This window comes from Oryctolagus cuniculus, chromosome 7 (genome assembly GCF_964237555.1).
Source record: "Oryctolagus cuniculus chromosome 7, mOryCun1.1, whole genome shotgun sequence".
NCBI lineage: Eukaryota > Metazoa > Chordata > Mammalia > Lagomorpha > Leporidae > Oryctolagus > Oryctolagus cuniculus.
In genome coordinates, this window is record NC_091438.1 from 50,674,349 (window position 1) to 50,696,833 (window position 22,485).

Consider the following 22,485-nt stretch of genomic DNA (forward strand, 5'->3'; position numbering starts at 1 on the left):
CCATAGTTGGTGGTTTTATCTGCTGCGCTACAGCGCTGGCCCCCTTCCATTTCTTTACCTCATATCCTTTTTCTTTATCTTCCTGTGTTTGTTAACTTATTTCTGTCCAAAGGGAAAGATGAAGGAGAGTACTCTGCATGAGTCTGTGACTGTGGGTTGAACTGGAGTCATAGCTAGCATGAGGCCATTAACGGGAATGTGGATGGTCCCAGCCTTTGTGATGAAGGTTATGGCTCCTTCCTTTCCCCACTTAAAGGCCAAGTCCTCTCCAAGGGACCATCACTTACCAATGCTTACTGTTTCCTATGAATAAATTTTCCTTGTGGACCGTGGTGCATGGCAGCTTCTCAGGTTATGGTGGGACTGATCCCTCCTTGTTAATACCTTTATTACTTTGCACCATTGAGGGCTGGTGCTCTGGACTGAGGGGCCAGGGGACACTGGAATATGGGAACACTAATCATTGCTACTGATAGACTGGGACTCTCCCATGACCTTGGTTAAACAGTAAGCTGTCTACAACCACTAGTGTTAGCCTTTGTCTTGTGTTGGGGTGACATTGAACAAGGTATGAAAGAGGGTAGAAAATCATGTCTTTATTGGATTTCTAATAAGATTTAGATACTGGAAGCTTCAATTCCTCTTTAACTCCCAGTGATCCTAATAGGAATCTAGCATTTTATGAATTGGGGAAGGAGCGACTCATGAGAATATTTCTCAAACTTTCCTGCCTATCAGAATCACCTGGAGTGAATTCTAAGCCATCCAATGCTCAAGATGTATCTCATACCCATTGAGGCCAACTTTCTGGGGGCCCCGGTATCAGCATATTTCTCACATTGATTCCAGTATGTGGCCAAATTTGAGAACCAATTACATATGGGGATAAAAATTGGCAATTACCCTTCTGAGAAATTTGGTTTGCCTAACGGGAGCTGCATGTCTAATCCGCAGCCTTTGTTGATGATCCTTGGAAGAAGCAGACTTCTAATTTTTTTCCTGCATTGTGGTCCTGTCCACCTCTGTTTCCCTCTCCCCTTTCTACATAGAGGCAGAGATTATCGGGACCAAGGGAAAAGCCTATGATTCATAGGATCAATGACAATCAGCTAGTGCGTTGAAGGGTCTCACCTCCCTCCTTGGGATAACGTTCAGTGATGCTTTGGACAAGACTGATGGCATGTGGAAGCTTTTTGAATTATGGAGGATAGGATCCAACCCTCAGTTACCTTATGTAGGAACTCCCCCAGCCTCAGCAAACAGTTCTTCAGTCTGGAGGAGTCAGGGTCACCACCTCCAGCTGGATTTCATGTCTGTTTTCTCCTCTGAAAACCCCAAAGGAGAAATGGGAAGATTGATGGGTTGGCTTCTGGGGAAGGCAAGTACCTCCAGGCAAACAAGTATTCCTGTGCACAGGATGCTCTCCTCATGCTGCATCCTGCGTCCCATCACATGAGCCCTAACTCTGGGAGTGAGTCCTACTTCTGGAATTGTCCTGGACTGTTACAGGGAATTACAGTAGAAGTAGAAGTGGGCCGCTGGACTTTTCCTTTGTGCACCCTGGCGACTTTCAGATACTTGGTTCATCTGCTATCTGTTTGTATCTCATGCTAGGAAATATGAATGGTAAATATTATAGTCTCTAGGTTATGTGTGTTCATCTCAAAGGCCTCCCGTGTTGGACTAGGATCTGTGACATCCCACGTACCCCTGGTTAGTCTCCATTCCTAGGCATTACATGTGTCACTGCTGAGCCTTCCCTGTGTCTCATTCATGTATCTTTGTTCCCAGGTGTCAGCACTGTCCCTCCTACCCCCAGAGCTACATTGCCAAGCAACCATCTGGACGCCAACTCTTCCCACTATCTCAGCCCTGCTCAGCCCCAGTCTCCCGCAAGGGGCACCGTAGATCTGGGCAGAATACTGGAGCCTGGGTACCTGGGCAGCAGTGGCCAATGGGACATGATGAGACCTCAGAAAGGGAGTGTATCTGGAGACCTGTCCTCAGGCTCTTCTGTGTCCCAGCTTCACTCCAAACCCACAGGTAAAGCACAAAGGAGGCCAGCCTTTGAAATCTCATTCTGAGTCTACTACTTTCCTACTGGGGCAGATTTTTTCATCGTCCTTCCAGTCCCTGGCTCACAGAGTGGGTATAAAAGGAAAGGGCTTGCATGCATGTTGGATCCATTCTAAGTGCATCCTTCATTCTCCCTGTCCCAGGTCTTGGTGCTCTACAAGGACAGGGGAAATCAGGGACTGTCCCCTGCGTTCTTATGTTTGTGTCACTTTTCCCTCTATCCCCTGACCACTCTCAGACTTTTCCAGGATTCTAGGCTCACACATTCACAGGACTGTCTTCCAGCAGTCAGGAGTTGTTATAGAAAGGGAAACAGCTCTTCCATCTCACATCTATGTGCTGCACACAAACCCAGTGATACCAAGTGGACAGGTGGAGCTAGGCAGGTGAATGCTGAGGTACAACTCACTTGCAGCAGAAAGACAATTGTAATTTTTCCAAAAAGACTGAGCCCAAGCAAACTGATGCGGTTGATGGGATGTGTCATTTAGCATCTTCCTGCTTTTCTGTATCCTTGTTCTTTTTTTTAAATTTTTTTATTTTTTGACAGGCAGAGTGGACAGTGAGAGAGGGAGACAGAGAGAAAGGTCTTCCTTTGCTGTTGGTTCACCCTCCAATGGCCGCCGCGGCCGGTGTGCTACGGCCGGCGCACCGCGCTGATCCGCTGGCAGGAGCCAGGTACTTATCCTGGTCTTCCATGGGGTGCAGGGCCCAAGTACTTGGGCCATCCTCCACTGCACTCCCGGGCCACAGCAGAGAGCTGGCCTGGAAGAGGGGCAACCGGGACAGAATCCGGCGCCCCGACTGGGACTAGAACCTGGTGTGCTGGCGCCGCAAGGTATAGGATTAGCCTAGTGAGCTGCGGCGCCGGCCTGTATCCTTGTTCTTTACGAGGGGTGCTCCTTTCTCCTCTGATCTACCTTAGATCCATAGATCCATGTAAGCTGTCCTTTGTTCCTACCTTGTTATAACTGATGTGAGCAAAGCATTCAGTGTCAGCCACGACCCACATTGGATGAGTTGAAGGTCATGTACTTTTACCTTAAGCTTTCCATCTAAGGGTGGGAGGAAGGGCTTTGTCCTTTGCTAAAGAATATTCAGTCATGTATCAGTAAAAAAGATAGTATTAGGAGAAAGATTGAGTGAGGCCTTCCTTTTATCCTCAAAGTCACACCCAGGAGGTGACCACGCCTTTCCAGGTGCTAAATAGACCCTATCCAGAGCCTTTAGTTATTTTTCTAAATTGTGTAGCACTTCCTCTCACATACCACACAACTGTGTGGTAGGAGGCCCATGGGATTTCCTTAGAAATCCCCTTAATTCCTTAGCCCCTTAGGGGGTTATCTGTGTTTGAAAGCTCATTTGCTCTTTGAATAAAATTACCTGCATCCCCTGGGTAGTCAGAGAAGATGCAGTGGTTGGCAGAACAGTGATCTTGTTGAGAGGCTGCTGGCCAAGCCTACCTGGCACCTCCACTAATAACCAGTTCTCTCCATCTCCCACCTTTCTCTGTGTTCTGATGGGATGCTTGCAGGAGCTGACCTGCTGGAAGAGCATCTTGGTGAAATCCGGAACCTGCGCCAGCGCCTGGAGGAGTCCATCTGCATTAATGACCGCTTGCGGGAGCAACTGGAACACCGGCTTAGCTCCACTGCCCGTGGAAGTGGTAGGGGAGGCCCAGGTCTTCTTGGTTTTGGGCTGTATTTAGGGAACTGCTGAAATGATGGGCCTTAGGCAGAGCTTTGCAGTTTTCAGAGCCCTTTGGTATGCTTTCCTTCACTTGCTCTGTACAGACAGCGCAGTGAGAAAGTGGGGCACATACTGTTATGCCTGTTTTGTGGATGTATCTGGGCTCAGAGGGTACCTTTCCTCAAGGCAGAACTAGCCCTGGTCTCCAGATTTGCCTGAGTTCTCACCCCCTCTTTCTCCTGCATTCACATTCCATGCTGATTCTCTGTGCCCTTTTGATGTAATTGGCTGTTTTGTTGTGGCTTTTGAGTTTTTTGGTGTTCTTTATATGTTCTGGATATTAACTTTTTGCTAAATGAATAGCTTGAGAATCTTTTCTATCATCCTGCTGGTTGGTTCTTCACTCTGCAATTATTTCCTTTGCTGTACAGAAGCATCTCAGTTTGATTTAATCCCATTTGTCTAGTTTTGCTTTTGTTGCTTGTGCTTTTGGGATCTTATCCAGAAAACTGCTGCATATAACAAGGTCTTGAAGTGTTTCCCCTGTTTTGTTATACCACTGCGATATTTTCAGATTTTCCATTTAGATCTTTGATCCATTTTGAGTTGATTTTGTAAAAGGTGAGAGATAGGGGTCAAGTTTCAACCATTTGTGCATGGGTATTGAGTTTTCTAAGCATCATTCACTGGAGAGCCTGTCTTTTCTCCAGTGTATGTTTTTGGTGCCTTTTTTGGGGGGGCAGGGGAGGATCAGTTTGCTCTAGATGCATGGATTCATTTCTGGGATCTCTATTCTGTTCTACTGGTCAACATTGTCTTTTTCATGCCAGTGCTATGCTATTTGCATTATTGCAGCTCTGTAGGATCTGGAGATCAGCTATTGTGATACCTCCAGCTTTGTGGGTTTTTTTGTTTGTTCTTTGCTCAAGATTGCTATGTCTACTTGGAGGCTTTTGTGTTTCAACATGAACTTTAAGGTTATTTTTCTAGTTCTTCAAAGAATGTCAATGCTATTTTTTTAAAAGATTTATTTATTTATTTGAAAGGCAGAGTTACACACAGGGAAAAGGAGAGGCAGAGAGAAAGAGAGAGGGAGAGACAGAAAAAGAGAGGTCTTCCATTCGTTGGTTCACTCCCAAATTGGTTGCAATGGTCGGAGCTGGGCTGATCCTAAGTCAGGAGCCAGGAGGCTCCTCTGGGTCTTCCACGTGGGTGCAGAGACCCAAGGACTTGGACCATCCTCTGCTGCTTTTCCAGGCCATAGCAGAGAGCTGGATCAGAAGTGGAGCAGCTGGGACTCGAACCGGCACCCATATGGGATGCTGGCACTGCAGGCAGTGGCTTTACCTGCTGTGCCACAGTGCCAGCCCCATGTCAATGGTATTTTGATAGAGATTGAGTTGGATCTGTAAATTGCTTTGGGTAGTGTGGACTTTTTAATAAGATTAATTCTTCTAATCTGTGAACATTGGGACTCTTTCTGGTGTGTGTGTGTGTGTGTTCAATTTCTTTCATTAGTGTTTTGCAATTTTCATATAGGAATCTCACATCTTTGGTTAAATTTATTTTAAGGTATTTCATTATTTTTGTAGCTATTGCTTTTATTTATTTCTCAGTGAGCTTATTATCATTGCTATGTAAAACCACCTCTGAGGTTTGGGTGTTGAATTTGTATCCTGCAACTTTAATGAGTTTTTTTTTGCAGTTCTAATAATCTTTCCTTGTGAAATAATGTCATTTGTAAGCAGGCATAATTTAACTTCCTCTGTTTCTGTATTTCCTCTTCCCTATTGCTCTGGCTAAAACTTCTGCTTCTATGTTGAATAAGAGTGGTAAGCATGGACGTCCTTGTCTGGTCCAGATCTTAGAGGAAATGCTTTCAACTTCTCTCCATTCAATATGGTGTTTTCTGTGTGGGGTTTTCAAGTATAGCCTTTACTGTGTTGAGACATATTCTTCTGTTATCTTAAATGGATGTTGAATATTACCAAATGCTTTTTCTATGTCTATTGAGATAATCATAGGATTTTTACCTTTTATTCTGTTGATGTGATACGTTATCTTTATTGATTTGTGCATGCTGGACTATCCCCACATTCCTGGGATAAATCCTACTTGGTCAGAGTGGATGATCTTTTTGATGTACTATTGGATTCAATTTGCTCATTTTTGTTGTGAAATTTTTACATCTGTGTTCATTAGAGATAGTAGTTTATAGTTTTATTTTTTGTGTGTCCTTGTCTGGTTTTGGGACAATGGCAATGCTGGCTTCATAGAATGTATTTAAAGGGTTTTCACTTTTTGTATTTTTGGAGTAGTTTGAGAAGAACTGCTCTAGTTCTTCCTGAAAAGTTCGTTAGAATTCTCAGTGAAGCCACCTCTGGGCTTTTCTTTGTTGGGACTTTTCAGTCCTAATCCGATCTCATTATTTGTTCTTGGTCTGTTCAGGTTTTCTGTGTCTTTATGGTTCAATATTGGTAAGTTATATGTGTCTATAGACATCCATTTCTTCTAGATTTTCTATTTCTTGGCATTTCATTGTGCACCATAGTCCCCAATGATCATTTGTATTTCTGTGGTGTCAGCTGTAGTATTTACTTTTTCATCTTTGATTTTATTTATTTGGTCTTTCCTTTTTTTTTTTTTAAAATTAGTCTGACTATTTATCAGTTTTATTTATGTCTTCAAAGAACCAGCTCTCCATTTTCTGTGTGATTTACAAGTGGTAGAGACTGGTCCCTGGGACCCTCCCCCTAGCCACTTCACTGCACGACCTTTCCCCTCACACCCTCCACCTGAGCTGCTGCCTGTTGGAGGCCATCCCTTCTGCATCAGTATCCTGTCCATATGACAGCAGCAACTGCTGAAGGAGAAAGAGGCTCCCATGCAAGTGCAGCTGTGGCACGTGATCGTGCATACGTGCCATCCACTGAGAGGAGGCACACAAAACCCAGGCACTTGTTCCATCATGCTTTATTTAGTTCCACGCCCCGGGTTCCCAAGTTTTCTGCTGGGAAGGACAGTACCTTCGGGAGACAGAATGGAAAATTTCTGAAAGCATCTGTTACCCCGGTGTGTGCTTTTTGGGGCAGGATCCACCTCTAACTTCTGCGGTCAAGGCCTGGAATCCATTCCTCAGCTCTACAATGAGAACAAAGTCCTCAGGGAAGAAAACAGGAGCCTTCAGGCCCAGCTGAGCCACATTTCTAGAGGTGAGTGATCAAAAGCCACAAACTATGGTCACTCCTGGGTCCTTTCTTCCCTGGCTAAGCCAGTCACCAGAGAGAGAAGTGAAGAAGAGAAGACTAGATAAAAGAGCTCTCCAGATACCCCTGCCCCAAATTCTCATAGCTATTCTCAGTCTAGAAAGGGCTGAATTCTAAAAGGTTTCTGCCACAGGCCCTTGGATTCTTAGAGTCCAGGGGAAATGACTCTGGAAAACCATCACTTCTGAAAAGCCCCTTTGCATTTACCCTAGTCACTGGCTATCCAGCTGGTATCAGTTTGGCCTCAGTTCTGCCCCCTCCCCACCTCACAGCTGATTTGGAACCAGGAGAGGAAGGAATGTGAGTGCCTGTTTTCCGTCTCAGGGTTCTCTGGACTTCGCTGCAGCCCTTTCCTGCTCTGCCATGCCTATGCCTCCTCTTCGCCTGCCCTCACTCACATACTCAAGGCTCCTCATTGATCAGTACTCCCGTGACCTGTGTTGAGAAGTGTCCGCAAATGTTCTCCCGAGTTTTCCTGAGCCTTTTACATGGGCATCCGTAGGTGGTGTCATTTCCCAAGTGGCTGGGAGGCAGCTGACCTTGGTGTTAATTGACTTGTTAGAGACAATGTATTATCAGTAACATTTTTCTTTATTTACAAATATTTATTGAACACTTATAAAAAGACTAGGAATAGTATCTGAAAGGATTAATCCTAGAATGAAAGAATGATTGTGGAGAGAAAAGACATCAAGGTGTATTTCTGCTTTTTTTTTTTTTTTAGAGATTTATTTATTTATTTGAAAGAGTTACAGAGAGAGAGGGACACACACACACACATACATACACAGAAAGAGAGAGAGAGAGAGAGAGAGAGAGAGAGATCTTCCATATATGCTGGTTTACTACCCCAATGGCTATAATGGCCAGGGCTGGGCCAGGTGGAAGCTAGGAGCTAGGAGCTTCATTTGGGTCTGCCACATGGGTGGCAGGGGCCCAAACATTTGGATCATTTTACACTGCTTTTGCCAGACCATTAGGAGGGAGCTGGATCAGAAGTGTAGCAGCTGGGACATGAACTAGTACCCATATCAGATGCCTGTGTCACAGCTTTAGCTACTAGGCCACAATGCCAGCCAAAGAGATATTTCTAAATTAGCCATCTCAGAGCAAGAAGATGTGGACAGAAAGGGTACTTCCTGGGAAAAATAAAAAAGTTAATAGATAAAAGAGAAAGCAGGACTATCATACCGCTATTGTATGCTTGGGAAGATTAGAAAAGGCCTCACAGGTGAGAAGATAGTACCAGATTTTAGTTAGTACAGTTTGCCAAGCCCAGGAGAGTTTTTCCCAGAAGAATGCCCAAACTTACAGCCTTACTTTCAGAGTCTCTGCCGATAATCTTCATGAATTTATGATCAGAGATGCTACAAGCCCAGAAAAGTACAAATATCCCAGTATTTAATGAAATATTCTAAAACCCATAGGGAAGAAATACTGATGTTGATCTTTGGCAAAATTGAAGAATAGATTATTGAACAGATGGTATGCAGGTGCTTGGAAAGTAGTGAACACTGGAGACCAGAATGCTTTAAGAACAAGGGAGGCCATAGTAAGTCACGGATCAAGGGCATTGCAAGCTAGATTGCACCTGCCCCCATATGTGGTGTGGTCAGCCAACACTCTCTTTGCCCAGCCCCACGGGGCCTTCCTTCTCCTTGTCTTGGTTCACTCCTGTTTGTGCTTGGGTTTATCTTCCTGTTGAGCTGTCTCCCCAGGATATAAACACGTGTTGTTCTGCCCACCAGAGCACTCTCAGGAAACAGAATGCCTGAAGGAGGCTCTGCTCTCCTCCCGATCCCAACTTCAAGAGCTGGAAAAGGAGCTGGAACACCAGAAACTGGAGAGGCAGCAGCTGTTGGGAGACTTGCGGGAGAAGCAACAGGAGATCTTGCACTTCAGGGAGGAACGTCTGTCCCTCCAGGAAAACGACTCCAGGCAAGAGGGGGCCCACCCACCGGGGAGGGTGGCCGCATTTTCCGATTTAGAAGGAGGGAGGTGGGTCTGCTTCTGGAAACTTCCCTTTCTCCTTGGCTCTCCCTGCCTTTGAGCGGAAGGAAGGACTTCTCTGAGAAAGCTTTTTCGCCAGAGTGGAGAGAGTGAGACCCTGGTAAGAGGAGGCTTTCACACATCAGAGACCAGAGAAAGAACACCCCCCTGCTTCCAGGTGGATGTAGGACACTGGTCTCGCCACAGCTGAGAAGCTTCCAATCCAGCACAGGCGTGGGTGCTGTTTGTCTCCTCCCCACGTCCTGCAAGCGCTTGTCACAGGAAGGCACCGTAGGAGCAGTAAGAGGACTGTGCGGGTCTGTCCGTTCTCCTCCCAGCCAGTGATGCTAATGGCGTGACTTCCAGCAAAATCACTTCACTCTCCTAGTGTCTGTTTCCACGTCTGCAAGATGAAAGTGATGGTCTTCGTGATCCCTGAGCTGACACTGGGGGCCTACCAAGGTCGACTCCCAGTATGTTGCCCTGGCAAGGCTGGGTGGCCACAGCATCTCAGTGACCCTTGCCCCTTCCCCGCAGGCTGCAGCACAAGCTGGCCCTCCTGCAGCAGCAGTGTGAAGAGAAACAGCAGCTCTTTCAGACCCTCCAGTCCGAGCTACAGATCTATGAAGCACTTTATGGCAATTCTAAGAGGGGGCTAAAAGGTATGTGTTCCCCATCCCCCTTTCCTCCAAAGCCAAAGGGTGAGATGTTGGTGGCATGAGAAATGTCTGTCCTGGACATCCTTAAAAATGGGCTGCAGGAGTCAAACTTTACCCACTTATATGGCCTGAAACAAGTTGAGCAATATCTAGGTTATACCTTTTATTTTTTTTCAATGCAAAGAGCTGTCCTACTTTGCCATTGTTTAAAAAGATCTTGAATATTGTGAATCACACACATTGACAATCCAGAAACAAGAACAAAAGACAAAAAAAAAAAACCCTTCAGAAAATATCACTAATAGGACTTAAATTTCAAGTTTAGATTAAATGTTAAGTGCTTTTATTGAAGATTTTTGCCACCTGCTGAAATAATGATCTAGTATTTGAGAATCCTGATTTGTTTGCCATTCTTCAAGTGGAGAAATGTATTTGAAACGTCAGTGTTAATAAATCACAGCAGGCTGGAACAGAGGGGCTGACATCGAAGTGGTGAAATTTAGCAAAGATGAAAAAGCAAAATCCTGAGCTTGAAAAAAGTTTCTGTGATCAGATCATAGAACTGGGAGGCCTGGCCCTGTAGCCATTCATGGGGAGAGGGAATCACCTACAAACCTGCGCGCACAGGGAAACTCTTCATCAAGTGTTGGTGACTCAATTTGAGTCTTCAGGAGTGTAAATGTGGTGTCCACATGGTGGGGCCGGGTCTGAAATATTCTTAGACTGTGCAGCCCATCTTGTAAAAGGGATGCTGGCACACTGGAATGTCATGACATCAGGGGCTGTGATGGTGTGGGTCCAGACATCCTGAATTGGTTGAAGTAAGGAAAAGGCCTCAGGTCTTGAAAAGAACATGAGGAGATAAGAACTGGCTTCACATGTTTGAGGAACCATCAGATGAAGGAGAGCCGATGTGCTTTGTGACCCTCCAGAGGGCCAGACAGTGGGTGAAGGGCAGTGGAGTGCTGGTTAGAATTTTCTCTCTTCAGCTGACTTTTAATCTTCATAAAACTTAATTTGCTTTCCTAATTTGTTTAAGAGAAGTTACACTAAAACTTAAATGTAGGGGATTCAGCAGGCTGAGAGACAAGTTGAACTACAAAGTCGTGGTGAGTGCTGGGTCAGTGGGGAGGCCAACATACCCGTAGGAAGCAGGGCTGGGGGAGTGGGAAGTCAGGTATTGTAGCAAGCACGTAAGTCAGGATAATAGTGCACATATTAAGTACTAGACAAGAACAGTAAGTGTTTTTAAAGAAAAATACATGTGTGATGAAACGGAGCTCTCAGGTACCAAGTCCAGTGGAACTTGCTGGTATGGGGAGACATTAGAATATTGGGAGCCTATTGGATGGGCCTACTGATATTCTGAGCATTAAGAGAGAAGCATCTAATGTAAGGTACTTAGAGGATAAAAGTGAATAATAGAGGAAACATGCTTCTAAAAAGAAATAAGCAAAATTTAGTGCGAATTTGAGTTTAGGGAAGGAAGGACCAAGAGGAACATTGTGGGACGCTGGGGTTGTTCTCTGAAACAACTTCATCCTGAACCACCTCCCCATCCATGATGTCCCCTGTTTAGCGGTGTTTTAGGGTTCAGTTCAAAGCACCTAACACTAAATCTCCATAATCTCTTCTTTTTAATTCTAAAATCCAGTTAAGATCTCTGAATTGAAAGGTTAAATGACAAAACCTAACTGAAGTGGCAAGAGGATGTTCATAGTCTTTATTAATGCAATGAGAATATTTGCATTGCTCACTACAGAAATGAGCATGTATGTGGCTAAGGGTGTGGCTCAGATGCAATTGGGTGCACATAGTATATGGTATATGGTATATATGATATATGCTTCCCATTGCTTTGCTGAATATCAAAGCAATTCTACCTTTTTGAAATGCATTTGTTGAGCTTTAAGGTTTTTCACATGTGAGACTGTGGCCTTGGAGAGTATTGCAAGTATTGCTTAGGTTTCTACGCCAGTATGTAGAAGTACATGTGGTGAGTGAAGGAAAAACATAGAAGAGTTGAAAATTCGTTTAGTTCGGGTCGTTGCTCTAAGAGCCAGACTCTGATTCTTCCATGCTACCCAAAGTCCGTACTTCTCCTCTTTGATTTCTGAGTGTGAGGTCATCAAGTCCCTGTCTCCCTCAGGCTCTACCCATCTCCTGCCTTGGAGGGCCCTGCTCTCTAGCCTGCAGGATGCAGGTTAATATGGAGATGAAGTAATAGGCTTGTTTTTGTCTGCAAATTTAATGCTTTCTAAATGCCGGTGGGTAATTTGAACCTCAGGGAAATTTCAGACTGGATACGTGCCATCTCAGTGTGCCCCAGCCTCACACTGAAGTGCTGACATCTCTATAATATGTTGGTCTGTGCAGTTCCTCGGACCCCGAGATAGTGATGGAGTCCTTAATGGAAAGGACTCTGACAGAGCAGTGTTCTGACAAGTGCTTGGACATTCTTAACTCAGTGCTACCAGACCCTTCCTGTCTCTCTCCTTGCAGCTTTTGGCCTGGATACCTGTCACCAAGTCCCTTCGAGCAGTGACTTGAGTTGCCTGGTGGCAGAGATACGAGCTCTGAGAGGGCAGCTGGAGCAGAGCATCCAGGTGAACAATTGTCTGCGACTGCAGCTGGAGCTGCAGTTGGACAGTGGTGTCGGCAAAGCCAGCCTCGGCTCCTCTTCCATGAACCAGAACTTCACCACCAACACTGACCCTGGAAACAAGCAGTCTGCCTTCCAAGGTAGGACTGAAAAAGGGTCCCTTCAGCCAGTGGGAGCTCACCAGGACATCTGCAGGGAGAGGGCAGTCTTGACCCTCTGATGCCTCTTAGGATAAGCTTGAAATCAGAAATGATTGGGGTTGCTGTGGCCAGTGAGTGAAGTCACCACCTGCAGCTCCAGCATCCCGCATGGACACAGTTCAAGTTCTGGATGCTCTACTTATGCTCCAGTTAGCTTTCTGATAATGTACCTGGGAAAGCAGCAGAGAATGGCCCAAGCATAACCACATGGGTAACCTAAATGAAACTCCTGACTTCAGCCTTGCCCAGCCCTGGCTGTTGTGTTCATTTTGGGGAGTGGACAAAGTGGATGGAAGATTCTTTCCCTCTCTCTGTGTGTCTCTCCCCCTCTCTCCCTCTATAATTTTACCTTTCAAGTAAATAAATCTTAAAAAAAAAAAGAAAAGAAATCAGAGATGACAGCATCCAAGAGAGAATACTGGATTTAGGTTATACCTTGCTGCAGATTCTCAGTTTCTATGCACAGATTGTTTACTCTGGGTGGGGACTTTGAACTCTCAGGTATTCAAGCTGCAGCCTCATTAGTAAGATGGGGAGAGTAATAATATGTATTTTCTATAGCTATTTGGGGCATTAAATGACATACTTGACAAGGGCCTGCTACAATAAGAATTGCTCAATACTTAACTATATACATTAATTTCTCAATAATTAACAACTATATGCATTAATATCTATTCCTTGTACTGTATTTGTGAAGTACTTTAAAATTTGCCAAGCATCTTTAAATATATGAGGAGTCTTCAAAATTTCAAGAAAAAATGTATATTATAAAAAACTATGATGGATTTCAAAATTCTTTGCACCAAAATGAACATACCTTTTATTTTTATTCATTTTTTAAAATCTTATTTTATATTTTAGACACAGAGAGGCAGGGAGAGAGATAGATAGAGAAGGCTCCCACCTTGTAGCTTACTCCTCAGATGGCCCCAACAGCTGGTACTGAGTCAGGGCTGAAGTCGTGAATCCAGATATTCCATGTGGATGGCAGGAACCCAACGACTTGAGGCATCAGTGCTGTATTAGCAGGGAGCTGGAGTGAGGAGCCAGAGGCAGGAATCACACTCAGGCACTCTGACATGGAATGTGGGTGCCTTAACCACTAAGCTAACCGCTTGTACCTAAAGTTGTCTTTTAATTTCATTTTCCCACATACTTTCTGAAGTATCCTCATATACTTTTATCTGGCGTAGGGAAGGTTTCACTATCTATGTATTTCACATAAGAAGCTTAGGCCTTGGGACATTAGCAGACAAGTAGGGGTTCACAGGCAGTAGAGACACGAAGGATTAGGACCAGCTGTTTTGACTTCCTGTCCGTGTTTCTTCTGCCTCCACATGCTCCATCTCAGCATCCCGACTTCTCCTGTTTAGACTAGTCTCTATTTCATATGTGGAGAATTCAATGTCTGACAAAATGCTCCTGTCCTTAAGGAAACCAAGGCTATGAGGAAGCACTGGGCTGTGGACATGTTTATTCCCGGGGACAGAAGTCCTCTTCTGCCTTGCCCCTTTGTATGCCTTTCCAGATAGGCAAGTTAACCAGGTCTCTCCTTCTCTTTTCAACATCTAGCCTCAATCTCATTTACCCCAGCTTCAATACTAATGTTAATCGTGTCCCTTTCCCCAGTCTTTTGACTTTCAACCTCTACTTCCCCTTCTCTCTTTCCTTTGGGTGTCCCATGCAATTCAGCACCTCCACTCATCTGCATGGCTGTGTCCTCAACAGGATCCTAATCAAGAATCACTTCTGCTCCTGTTTCTCCAAAGCTGAGCTTGCAGACTCTCATGCCTACTCTCCCTGGGCCAAGGGAGTCCTGATTTTCTCTGGTTTGTTGGATACTCATTTATCACACAATGACCTCATCTGACAAATGAAAATGACAATCATATGACCCATGATGGTCATTAAGACGTGTACCTGGGCTGTCCAGCACAGCACCTGTCCACAGGAACTTCTCAGTGTGCATTGGGTGGCTACGTTGCTCTCCTGGGGCTGCCATGATGGTCACAGTGTCTTCTTCTCATTTAACCAGGCTTTTCCTTCTCATTGGCTTCCCATACACCTGCCATGACACAGGCTCCAAGGCCCAGTCCCTGCTCCTCCTCAGAAAGCAGCCTCTGAGCCACTCTGGCCTGAGCAGGTCCTTTCTGTCCTCTTTCTGATGGTTTCCAGTTTCCTCATGGTAGGGATGCTTCCTGGTCTCTACTAGGGCATCTTTAGCCCAATGAGCCTTCTTCACTTCTCATACAACTCAGTGTTTCCCTCACAGTGACTCACCAGAATTTGACTAGGCTGTTGGGTTTAATTCCCCATAAATCCATTCATTCTTTGATCCACAATTTAACATAGATACAATGTATTGTATGAGATACTACATATAAAATTGTACTAAAGAATTGGTTTATAAAATATACCTAACAGTTTTTCAAACTAGAAATTGCTTTCTCATGGAACACCCTCCCATTATCCAAGTTTTCTTATGTTCTCTGAGAATGGAAACACTGGGCTGAGTGATTTGTTGATTCTTGACTTTGACTTGGCATCCGAACGATAATTATATGAGAGGTCTCAGGTCTCAGTTGTGCTATGTGAGCTCTCAGGTGGTGAGGAGGAGGCTGTGCAGGGTGTGTCTGGGTTCCTGAAAACCCTGGTTGTCTTTGCTCCCTAGACTCAGCTGCTTCCCCTCCAGTTCGGGACGTTGGCATGAATGCTCCAGCTCTGGTCTTCCCCAGCTCTCCTTCCTCTGATCCTGCCTCAGAAACTGCCATTTTCAACAAGAAAAATGGTAAGTGTGGCAAGTAAGGGGCTCAGGGATGATGATGGGAAAATGTTGATGCAAAAAGCACTGGTTGTCTATTTAGAGGTTATCTCAACTTACAAATTTCTCTCTGTGTGTCCCAAGGCCATTAGTCCTACTTATTGCACATTTTGTGCCATGTTTTTGGTCATTATTTTTCATCCTACAGTTCTCCTGCTGCTCTTAGTAGCATCATTGGGTGGTAATATTTCCATTTTTATAAATGAGAGAGATCTGCCATCCACTGGTTCACTTGCCAAATCCTGGAGCATCTGGGGTTGGGTCAGATTGAAGCCTGGAGCCACGAACCCAATCTGAGACTTCTATGTGGGTGGTAGGGACCCAAGTCCTTGAACCATCATCTGCTGCATCTCAGAGTATGTGTTACTAGGAATGTGAGACTTGAACCAAGCCGCTCTGATTGGGATGCAGGCATATGACAAGTGGCATCTGAACCTCTGTGCCCAACGTCCACCCATACTTTTGAAGATTGCCTTTCTTGTTCCTGGCCTTTTTCACTGTATTTTGCATCCAAGTGAGGAAGTTATTGTGAATAATCACAGCGGATGCTGTCTTCTTGTGTTTCGTTTTCAGAGCTGAATTCGTGTACTTCTCTCATGAAGAACCCTCCCCAGCTGGAGGGTGATGCCACTGACGGCTCTTTTGCCAATAAGCACGGCCGCCATGTTATTGGCCACATTGATGACTACAGTGCCCTAAGGCAGCAGATTGAGGAGGGCAAACTGCTGGTCACAAAGATAACATCTCTTCTGAGGCCAGCATGTGACCTCCCTGGCCTTGAAGCTCAGGGCACAGAGGTAATCACACCGTGCCTCTTAGGTGCACTCTTTCCATTTGTGCCTTCTTCTCCTGTCTTTAGCTCCTTTCCACTGTTTTCTATTCTCTCCTGCTCTCACTGAGCAGCTGAAGAAGCATGTTCCATTTACACCCTGTCACCTCTGCCTCCTATTTTCACCCCAAGTTCTGCTGTGTTGCAGGTGGGGTTGACTCAGTAACTTCCCTCCGAACCACAGAAAAGCCTGTACAGCAGCAGCAGCAGCAGCAGCAGCAGCAGCAGGACATGTGTTAGGTGTGATTATACAGAGCACTCTTTGGGAGCTTATTATCTGCTCCAGACCTGTTGGCCCATGGCCCTCTGGGCAGGATGGAGTCTATCAGATGGACAGAGATGTTGAGGGATTCACAGCCCTATGGGCCACGTGTGTAGAAGGGGTGAGAGCCTGGCAGCTAAGGGTTTCCTTGCTCGCAGTGAGCAGGGGAGGGAGAGCACTCAGCAGAGTCTCAGTGCGCTTCACCTTGCGAGGAGTGCAGGTTCCTGTGGCTGTGCTGTCTGAGCCACTGGAGGAGACCTGTGGGTGTGCAGGGATGGCCCTGCCTCCAGGGGCCCCTCTCTAGAGGACAAGCCACACTGCCCAGTACATAGGCACGAGAAGGGGTGACAGGCAGTGTGAGACGTCATCCTCTGTGCTGTGCAGATGCACCCAGCAAGGAAGGGAACAGGAACCAGAGGACATATTCAGAGGGATATGGGAACTCCAGGTAAAAGGGGCAGCACATCAGTCCTGAGAGCTGCGAGTAGTTGAACAGGATTTTGCAGGTTCAAACGGGACTCTGCTCTGTGGCTCAGTCACAAGGAAGCTTGAGCCCTGTGCTCGCAGGGGAAACTGAACTGATAACTCGGCTGCCCCCTTCCCCAGGTGCTGGACTGCAAAGGCCTCCAGAAGCTCCGGAGCAGTGCCAGTGCCCTGCACCACACCCTGGAGGAGGCGGCCTCCCTCCTCTCCATGTTCTGGCGGGCAGCCTTGCCAAGTTCCCCCAGCCCTGTGCTGCCAGGCAAAGCGGTAAGAGGCCATTACTTCCCTGTACTGGCTCCACCCAGCTCCTCTGCCCCATCACCGATCCGTCCCCGGGGGCCTCAGGAGCTGCGTGGTGAGTTGGGGTGGACAGGACCTTAGGGGAGCGTCCCTGTTGGGAGACCTCTGGCCCATCCAACTGCTTTCATTTCCCTCTACCCCAACCTCTGGCCCTGGGAGAAGAAGCCAAAGAGCAGAAGGAAAGGATACTGAGTGGCGCTGTGACATTGGCCACCCATCCATCAGTGTGCAGGCTCTGTAACTCTGAACTTCGGCTGAGCTCCGACAGTCAGGGTTGTGTCAAAGCTTCAGCACTCCTCTCCCACCCCTCAGGTCCACGTAGTCAAGGTGATCACAGACTGTGAGCTTCTTTTGGCCACTCTTTAGGTTATTTGTGCTGCTGTAATGGAATATCAAAGACTTCATGCTGCGTGAACATTGGTGTTTATTTGACTCATGGTTCTGCAGGCTGGGAAGCCAAGTTCAGGCCTTCCTTCTGCTTCATAACCTGGTGTGCAGCAGCACACAGCCAGAGAACACGTGACAGAGGGCACGGGGAGGCTGAGTGAGCTTTGATACACACCCACCTTGCCCTAACACCATTCAGTGGGATGAGCCCACCTAACCTAAACTATTAGTCCCACCTCTCCAACAAGGCACTGAGGATTCAATTTCCAGTACATGAACTTTGGGAGGATGCGTTAAGACCAGAGCAGCTTCACCCTGTGGAATCTCAATTTTTCATTTAAGTTTGTATCTCTGAGCCAGGGGTGAGGAAAGGCAGCTACCTCTCGAGATCTCTTCTGATCTCAGGCTGACCCTGATTGGCTGACCCTTGGGCAAACGGGTCACAGGATACCCTCCCCATAGATTCCAGCCTGAGATCAATGTTGTTGATACCTTTTGGGATCCACTGGATTAATTCCAGGGAGTGGGTATTTTGCAATATTCATCCTGGCATAAATATTTATAAGCTTGCAAATTAGCCATTCTCTCTCTCCCGACCTTGTAGCCTGAGAAGGGGGAGAGAGAACTGGGATCAGGAGGAAATTCAGGTCTTGTTCCCGGATGGGAGATTCATACTGGCCTGGACCGTGTTCTCTTCCACAGCGCAGGTGCAGGCCTGGGCTGCTCTGCCTGGGGGCTTCCAGACTTCCAGCCTTCCTCCCAAGGGTTTGAGAGCCCTTAGAGGAGGGAATGTGGTTGGAGAGTGCTGGGAAGTTTGTGGAATCCTCCCCGGCACGGTGAAGAGGCACAGTGCACAGGCACTTTGTGCCTGCTGGCTGCTCACTGCGAGCCCGTCCCTCTTCCCAGGGGGAGTCAGTGGAAAGGGAGCTTGTGGAGCTGCGAGCCAGAGTCTCGGAGCAGCAGCGGCTCCTCCAGGGCACAGCGGAGCGTCTGAGGACTGCCAACCAGCAGAGGGAGAGCATGGAGCAGTTCATCGTCAGCCAGCGTAGGTGCCCCTGTGCTGGGAACGGGAGAGGGAAGGGGGTGCGCCTCCGAGGCCCCACTAGTGCTGCAGATGAGCAGTGAGCAGAGAGGCACGGGGACATCGGGAGAGGAAGCCTGATGTGGTGTCCCTGACCCTCCTGCGCCAGCAGTGACCGGGGGCAGAGGGAAGGGAGGATGGGCGGGAGATCCTGAGCTGAGTGGTCAGGAGGCAATGCTTATTGGAAGGGCCACGCCACGCAGGTAGAGTCCATCTGGTAATTTCTGCTCTGGGCGCTGTTTCTGTTTCAGTGACCAGGACACATGATGTTTTGAAGAAGGCGAAGACTAATTTGGAGGTAAGGAGAGTACTGCACCAGTCTGAGCCACAGAGCCCGTCCCCACCCCATCACCATCTGCCATCCGATTCTGTAGGTGACCCTGACCTTATCTGACCTTCCAGGAGAAGGTTTTTGGTCCCCTTGCAGAGTCACAGGGACACCATGAGCATCTTTGTGATTTACATCCCCATCACTGCCCACTCCCCTCTTCTGTGTTCACGCTCACGTTGTCAGCGTCTCTTCTTTACGTTCCATTGGTCCCTCCATTCTGCCATGGGAGGAGTCTGGAGAAAAGCCTGGTAATGGACTCTGGAGGCCAGAAGACACTCAAGGGGCTGCCTCTGAGCCAGCTTTCTGGGAGGGCGTCTTGAGGCCGTGATGTGTTCTGGTGTTTCCTCTACTGCTTTATGAAAAAATAAAGCAAGGTGCAGCCTCAGCAACTGGTCTCACTGCACACAAATTGGGAGAGGAATAGAAATTTCACTTGCATGTTTTTCTTTAAGGAACATCACAAGAGTGTTTTCCTTGGGGCTCACTGGTCTAAAGAGCATATTCCTAGGAATGTTCAGAAGTGTAACTGAGAGTGTTGATTCCCGTAGTGTGGTTAGTGATGGGAGCTTGGATTAAACTTGCTCTACATTTTTTTTCTGATTCCCTTCTGTTTTTCTCATAATTCCTTTCTTTCCTGAGCCTCTTTAGCACAGCACTCACAAGATTGCCTCTGTAAAGCCTTACTCCTGTCCCAGCAAAGGTAACCCGCCAGCCTCAAGTCCCCGCCGGCTTCCTCCAGCACGGAAGCTTCCTCTCTGGTTGACTTGGGTGCTTGTAGAGGGCCTGAGGCCTAGGTTCCCACCCTAGGCTTGTCACTAACTGGTTGCGTGGCTTCGGCAGGCCCCTTAGTCTCAGTGAGACCGCTGACTCTCCATCTGTAGAAGGTGGAACTAGACTTAGATGATTTCTGAGGTCCTTGCTGTCCTGGCCCCTCAGTAAGGTAACTGGGAGCCAAGCTCAACAGGGACTTCCCTGCAAAATGCCCTCCCCTTCCTGCAACAGCTGTTTTTCCATGTGCATGAGTCATGCTAAGCACCTGTCTTTCGGGAGATGGCAAAAGCTGTCATTGTGTGCCCAGGAGGCTTGGAGAGTGATGGGCCCCTGCGGAGAGCGTGGTAGGATCTGGCTGAGCAGTGAGCAGCGGCTTTGGGCAGGGACCTCGGCACAGAGAGGCTTTGCCTCTAACCTGGGGGCACCTGTTGCTTCTCCAAACCACATCGCATCCCCTCTGTGCTTCCTTTTAACTGGCTGCCACCACGTTCCTGGATTTTATCTCCACCTAGCTCTCACTGCTGCCCCCAGGGAGCCATCAGCAGCCCCTGACAATCCACACTGACTCGATTGGTTTCTGTCTGTCTACAGGTGAAATCCCAAAGGGCACTCTCGTGTACTCCAGGCTTGTGACGCTTGCCTTCCAGGAGCCTTGCAGGAAGCGCAGCCAAAAGAGATCTCTGCAACACCAAGGAGCATGGGCCTGCCGCCTGTAGCACGGCTACCCACTCGCTGGAGAGGACCTGAGCCCGTTCCTCCAGACCTGCTGCAGGTCCAGAAGAAGGGGTCAGAGAGGTGTCGTGGTGGGGCAGGGAGAAAGGCAGGATGCCTGGCTGGCAGTGAAGGAACACCACTAGCCAAGCACCGCCAGGCCCAACACTAAGCAAAACCTGCATAGTCTGCATAGAGGACCTTGTGACACTGCTTCTAAGCAGCCCTAGTGGCACGTGACTGGCCACAGCATGATTCTCACCTAAGCAGCTGTCCCTAGTTGACTGACTCAAGGCAAATAGGACCCTGCCGCCTACACATGGGACATGTGGTCCCCACTCTGGAGCTGCTCAGGCAGTTCTAGAAGCACACTACTGAGACTACTGAGTAGCAGCGCCCTACTGGACAGTGTCAGGGGCTCGGCGACCTCGACTCACAGAGCCACGCCTGCTCAGCCCGGTCGGATGGAGACAGACACTCTGCGGTCTACAGTGTTGCACCTGAGCACTTTGAGTCCACGTGGTGAACGTGGGCACTTCACGGATGCCGTCTCATGCCTGACCTTGCTGCTCCTGTTTGTTTTCATCTATGACCTCCCTCGAAATATGCTGTTCCATTTTTTTCACCCTAAATCCATCCGGGTGATTTGGGCACTGATGGCCACACCTCGTCTATTAAAAGTCTTGGTACAACAAGCTGTAGTCATTTTTGAGTGGCCTGGGAGAGGGCTCCAGTTGTGCTAAAGCCTAGCCTGTGTCTTCACAGTGCACATGGATGGTGTGTCCATGTGTACACATGTATGGTACAGACGTATATATGCGCTAAAGCCATAGTGAAGGGCAACATACCTCGTGGACAGGCTTGGCAAGAGGAAATGAAAGTCTTTTTGGTAGCTATTAAAGACAACATGTATAAAGTAAAGAGTTTTTCTCGCCTGCTTTGTTTCCCATTTGGGCACAAGTCCCAGAATCGAGTGTATGGGAATTGGAAAGACAAAGTACTATTAAGAAGCTTATAGCCCAATGCTTAAGGTCTAAGTTTAAAAAACAAAGTTTTTTACTCTGTTGTTTTCTAGGAACCCCCAATCTGAAAGTGTAACAGAGTGGGTCTTACACTTGGTGTGCTGGTGTCAGCTGTGGATGTGGGGGCAGGTACTTCCTGTAATCCAATCCCAAGAGCTTTAGTTGGTATTTAGTTAGTGAGGCCCTAGAGTCTGCATTTTTTAAAAATTTATTTGACAGATAGAGTTAGCGTGAGAGAGAGACAGAGAGAAAGGTCTTCCTTCCATTGGTTCACTCCCCAAATGGCCGCCACGGCCAGAGCTATGCCGATCCGAAGCCAGGACCCAGATGCCTCCTCCCGGTCTCCCATGCGGGTGCAGGGGCCCAAGCACTTGGGCCATCCTCCACTGCCCTCCCAGGCCACAGCAGAGAGCTGGACTGGAAGAGGAGCAACCGGGACTAGAACTGGGGCCTATATGGGATGGTGGCGCCACAGGCGGAGTATTTAACCAAGTGAGCCACGGCGCTGGCCCCTGGAGTCTGCATTTTTATACAAAAGCACCCCTGGTGATGCTGATGCAAGTGGACTGCAGACCACATCTTAAAAGTATTGGCCCAAAACATTGAATCAAAACTACAAATGAATTTGTTTTGCTGTGATTAAGAGCCTTTAATTGAAAAATACACCAGTCATTCCATAAATATTGAAATAAGATCTTAAACTACTTATTGGGAGAAGTTCTTGATTATATCCTTTCGCCTTCCAGAATTGAAATGAGGTTAATAATAAATTGTTTCCTATCAACACTTAAAAACATAAACTAGAACAAAAAACTATCAACAGAACCACTACCGCCAATACAAGACCCTTCCGCAGGCTCTTGCCTAGGTGGGAACATACTGTACTCTAATTATTAGAGTGGCATCAGCTTTTACAGTGTTTAAATGAGTGTTTGTCAAAAACAAACTCACTGGCAAGATCAGTGGAATAGATGAGAAGTCAGGACACTATTAAACATTATTT

At 47.2% G+C, this 22,485-nt stretch overlaps 1 protein-coding gene across 40 annotated transcripts in view; it reads left to right on the top strand.

Annotated features, from left to right (window-relative positions):
• PDE4DIP (phosphodiesterase 4D interacting protein) overlaps positions 1-21,381 on the top strand; it is a 233,807-nt gene extending 212,426 nt beyond the window's left edge. For 16 of the 40 annotated variants that reach the window (XM_017345940.3, XM_070077790.1, XM_070077796.1 and 13 more), the window contains 13 exons: positions 1,792-2,043; positions 3,611-3,742; positions 6,858-6,977; positions 8,780-8,969; positions 9,558-9,682; positions 12,182-12,421; positions 15,156-15,272; positions 15,879-16,102; positions 17,003-17,146; positions 18,473-18,611; positions 18,899-18,945; positions 19,627-19,678; positions 20,341-21,381. In XM_017345940.3, the coding sequence (XP_017201429.2) occupies positions 1,792-2,043; positions 3,611-3,742; positions 6,858-6,977; positions 8,780-8,969; positions 9,558-9,682; positions 12,182-12,421; positions 15,156-15,272; positions 15,879-16,102; positions 17,003-17,146; positions 18,473-18,611; positions 18,899-18,945; positions 19,627-19,678; positions 20,341-20,465 (1,907 nt within the window). In that variant the 3' untranslated portion in view covers positions 20,466-21,381. Of the gene's footprint in view, positions 1-1,791; positions 2,044-3,610; positions 3,743-6,857; positions 6,978-8,779; positions 8,970-9,557; positions 9,683-12,181; positions 12,422-15,155; positions 15,273-15,878; positions 16,103-17,002; positions 17,147-18,472; positions 18,612-18,898; positions 18,946-19,617; positions 19,679-20,340 lie in introns of all 40 variants that reach the window. The other 24 variants (XM_051857343.2, XM_070077792.1, XM_008264569.4 and 21 more) reach the window with 3 other exon arrangements.
• The last annotated feature ends 1,104 nt before the right edge of the window (positions 21,382-22,485 follow it).